Genomic DNA, 4,989 nt, shown 5'->3' on the forward strand with positions numbered 1-4,989 from the left:
CATGGCATGAGGTGTTGATGGGATCAGGTAACAAGCATCAGAAGACCTGAAACAACAACAACAAAAACGTATTGTTCAGAACAAGGGGGGGTCAGAGCAAAGACCCAAAACCCATCTGTAGACAATAGGACGTCCTCTTACGAAAAAGTCACAAGGAAGGAATGAGTCAACCAGGATGCATTATAGCACCAAGGAAATATACTACAATATTCCTCTGGTTCTTCGAGGCTTCCTCACCCCCCACTATCATGACCCTAGTCCTGCCTTTCAGTTCTGGCTAGACCAGAGCATGTACACTGGTACAGATAAGAGCTTACGACACACAGAATCCTGGTCAGACAACCCTTCAGGAACAGAAATGGGAGTAGTGATACCAGAAGGGTAAAGGGAAGGCGGAGGAAAGGAGGAAGGAGGAACTGATTGCAATGATCAATGCATAATCCCCTCTCCCCCAGGGGGATGAACAACAGAAACATGGGTGAAACAGTGTAAGATTTGAAAACAATAATAATTTATCATTTATCAAGGGGTCTCGAGGATGGGAGGCGGGGAAGGGAGGGGAAAAAGAGGAGCTTATACCAAGGGCCCAAATAAAAAGTAAATGTTTAGAAAATGATGATGGCAACATATGCACAAATATGCTTGATACAAATGATGTATCAAATGTTGTAAGAGCTATAAGAGCCCTCAATAAAATGATTGGGGGGAAAAAAACGCCAGAGGAATATTATGTTTAGTCGGTGCTATACTGTGCCCTAGGTGACTCATCCCTTCCTTGTGACCCTTCTGTGAGGGGATTCCAATTGTCTACAGATGGGCTTTGGGTCTCCACTCTGACCTGCCTCGTTCACCTCAATTTGATTGTTTTGGTTCTCCTAATGCCTGATACCAGATCCCGTCAACACCTCATGATCACACAGGCTGGTGTGCTTCTTCCAGTGGGCTTTGTTATTTTCCAGATAGATGACCACTTGTTTATCTTCAAGTCAAGCCTTTAAGACCCAGGATGCTATATCTTTTGATAGCTGTGCACCATCAGCTTTTTTCACCACATTTGCTTAAGCACCCATTTTGTCCTCAGCAATTGTGTCAGGAAGGTGAACAACACAGAATGCCAGATTATAACATAAGTGTTCTTATGTTGAGAGAGAGCTTGAGCAGAGACCCAAAGTCCATCCACATCCTCACTGTATTGCCATATAAATATATGTACATAGGTCAATACCTCTATTTTTATGAATTAATATGTTTACATAAGTGCATACCTATGTTCTTACCTCTATCCTTAGCTTTACTTCCTTGATCTCTCCTGTGTTTCCTTTTACCTCCCTCCTGCCGAACATATTCTGAAAAAGGTGTTCATGAAGCTGTACACCACAAAATTAAAATAAACATACATGTTTATCAGTGGGATAAATAAACTATGGAGACAGTTAAGCAAATTTTGAAAATGAGACAGGAAGAACTTCTAGTAATGGTGACAGAATATGATTGTTATAATATCTGGGCCAAACATATATATGTAATATATGTAAATACATATATATTTAAATCTATCTACTAATGCCAGAATATATCCAAAGGTAGGCAGGAGCCAGACAATAGTATATTTTTGAAATCGCTAGAAGAGGTAAGAAATGAAAGTTTGTGGCATTCTAACCCCGGGAAATTACAACTTCTTATGATTATGGTAAGGAACCCTGGTAGCAGTGTGGTTACTTATTGGCCTACCAAGCACAACATTAATGGTTCGAAACCACCAGCTCCTTGGAGAAAGGACAGGGCTTTTTATTCCCTTAAAGAGTTACAGTCTCAGTAACTCACAGGAGCAGTTCCACCCCTGTCCAACAGGGTTGCTATGAGTCAGAATTGACTCAATGGCCGTGAGTTTTTTGATGGCAGAAAATTATCTGCAGAAACCTATAGTAGTATTGCCAGGAAAGAGATTTGGGGGCTTGGAGAACAACTGGAAGTGTGAATGGGATATTCCTGAAGGGAAAGGGCTGTAGGAGAAATGAGAACCAAAACTTGAGTGTAAGTTCTGTCCAAGGCCCAAACTCATAGCTGAGTCATGCATGTGTAAGCATGATCTCAAGAGGACAGGCGAAAAAGGAACCGAAACTAGGGAGGAATCTACTCTTTTTATTTATGAATTTGCTGATATTTTAAACAGTACATTCCATAAGCATAGGTAGCTTGGGCAGCATAAAGCCTTATTGGCCTAAAGTATCATAAGACAAAGTCCAAGATGAGCAGAATAACTAGAAATTGGCAACAGACCCTTGCATATAAGCAGTCTATAGGAGGTGAGTGCACAAAATCTGTGCACACTGTGAAAATCCTTAACCAACCAAATTAGATGCAGAGTAGCCTTTGACCAAAACGCAGAGGACCAGATCGTAAAGGCAGCATCTCGAGGCCATAAAGACAGAGAGAGAGCAGGTGATGCTACTCTGGGGGAAACAGTTTGCAGTTCACTTCCAACTGTAACAACATCTTCAGAAGATGCAATAGAGTCTTCGCTACCAAAGAGTTCAATCTTTTCAATTTAAGAATTCTGGTTTGGATTTTATTTTCTCCCTTTTTATATGAGAGTAGGCCTCTGGTGCAAAGAATGTTTCAGTTTTCACATAAATATGACAGGTATATTTTATGAAATGGATTTAGCTGTCCTTTGAGGTTTTCCACTGTTCTATAATCCGTAGGCAATGGGCTGTCAATGTTTGCTGATTTTCATACTCTGGGCAGAATTTTAGGGTAGAGCTGTTAGAAACTTTCTTTGGTGCATTCAATACTTACCACCCAGAAAGTTCTTTATTGTACATAACTAATGACTTCAACTGATAAACCTCCTGTTACACTCCCTATGTTAATTTGCACTTGATAGAGTGAAACAACTCCGAAGACCACCTGACCAGGAGGCCCAGGTGGTTTGAACACCAAAATACACTTTCCCTAAGAAGCTTGCTCTAATTTCAGGAAATTGTTGATTTGATCACTTCCATTTGTTCTGTTGGGCCCTTTGCGTAATGTGATCATAATGTGTTATCTGTACTGGGTTTTTCGTTTGTTACTGGCATCTATGACATTTATATGATAACTGTAGATATTTCTCATGTGCATTCATCAAGAACTGGTATTTTCACACTATCTCACACTTTCCAAAATAATTTTCTTCAAGTCTATGATATTTCTGTAATATCAAAATCTCAACATCAATGAAAATATTTCAATTATAGGTGATGGGTCAGAAATATTAAGACCATTATCACCCAATTTGGTGTTTTATTTGATTTTTTAATTTATACAATCTGAAAAACTCCTCTGAAATACTGTATCACTCAACTAAATATATTTTCTTTCTTTCATTCTCTTTCTGAACAAACAAAATCAATAGCTCGATCAAGTCATCCGCCAAAGAAGCCTGTCCAGTTTGGAACTGTTCCTCTCCTGTGCCCAGAAACAATTAAGTGCTTTACTAGCTACGGAACCAGTTGACATTGAGTAAAGAAAGAGAACATGGCAAGCTAACCCACACTGGCAATGGATCAATCATTCGACCTCTAATACACATGCTGTGAACTATAAAGATGCTTTTGTTTTCTTTCCAAGCTTGGAGAAGTGATTTCCAGTTCAAGGATAAACCAAAACAATAATTGGAAGGATTATCCAATGATCTAAGTTATGATTTTTGTTTTCTCCTTTACGATTATGGTAATAGGACTGGTGATTGTAGTTGTAGTAGCCGCTAGTATCAGACCAAAAACTATTGAAAAGAACCACACTACTGAAAATTAAGTGAACATTATAGTCTCTAGTGACATCTTATCTTGGGTTTGACAAATAGCAAATGAATTTACTTACTGTACATGACTTTCTAATGACTATTGCTAATATGCTAAAATGTAATAATGCATTTATTTGACTTTTAGAATAGAAATAGCATGGATTTCAACATCACCTATTTATCTTTATTACTTGAATGTAAAACACTGATGATAGTCATTCTGGTGTTACTAAATTGATGTTTGGATCTATGTATTTCTATCAATCTACCTTAAACAAATAATACAATTTTTTTAAATCACTGAAAATTATTACATTAATTCAACCCTGATCTCACATACATGTAAACTAAGGGGACACATATATGATATATTCTTGCTTTGTATTTCTGCCCTTTAAAGGCACTATGAATCAATAAAGTCAATATAATATGAGTAGAACCTTGAACTTGATCTCTAAAAAGAGTGTAACTCAGTCAGTTTTAGGAATTTAGGTTTAGATATAAGAAATTTGAAATTATTTCTCAGTACTTCTTAATGTACTTAATTTATGAGCAGTGTGCTGCAGCCTGAAATCATGAGTATTTTTGACATCAAAACTAAATTATGTTATTAAAATGTATTCAAATGTTTGATCTGTTTTTGGGGTTTTTTTTTGAAATGTTTCAAATTCATGGGCCTCTTTATACTTTTCTGGGATTTTGCAATGTAATAAAAAGAACCCCAAAACATATTTGGCTGTTGCATTTTTTTCTTACTTAATTTTTCTTATTGAGGTATCCATACACATATATGAGTGCTTTTATATATAACCCTGTCAATTAACCAGACCAGTGGAGGGAGCCTAAGATCATTCACTTCTGACATAAATTGTGTGGTGGCTAGCAAATCCCATTCTGTCTGCCAGCTGTGCCCTTGGGAAATCTCATCTTCCTTGTGGTCTTCAATTCAAAGACCTCAGCTACCCACATACCCTTTAACTATCTCTTTCCCCAGCCACTCAGGGTTAATTCAGCAGTTAGCAACCAAAGGTTCAAGATCAGCCAACCCCTTGTCCCCATCCCTGGTCACCCAGAGTCAGCCAGCTTCTCCAGTCCCTGGAACAACACAGAGCTCACAGGAAACATCAGGCATGTGTTCATACCTCTAATATCACAAGAAAGCATACATGAAGAGATGAAGGAAAATGCAGCGATGCGTTCAG

General features: G+C 38.1%; 1 protein-coding gene across 5 annotated transcripts in view; it reads left to right on the forward strand.

Moving 5' to 3' along the window:
- Nucleotides 1-4,518, forward strand: part of CCDC91 (coiled-coil domain containing 91) — a 365,255-nt gene extending 360,737 nt beyond the window's left edge. For all 5 annotated transcript variants that reach the window (XM_045288440.1, XM_045288443.1, XM_045288442.1 and 2 more), the window contains one exon: nt 3,398-4,518. In XM_045288440.1, the coding sequence (XP_045144375.1) occupies nt 3,398-3,508 (111 nt within the window). In that variant the 3' untranslated portion in view covers nt 3,509-4,518. The remainder of the gene's footprint in view (nt 1-3,397) is intronic.
- Nucleotides 4,519-4,989: the final 471 nt, after the last annotated feature.

This window comes from Echinops telfairi, unplaced genomic scaffold (assembly GCF_000313985.2).
Source record: "Echinops telfairi isolate 266 unplaced genomic scaffold, ASM31398v2 ScPeMD7_21;HRSCAF=78, whole genome shotgun sequence".
In the NCBI taxonomy this organism is placed as follows: Eukaryota; Metazoa; Chordata; class Mammalia; order Afrosoricida; family Tenrecidae; genus Echinops; species Echinops telfairi.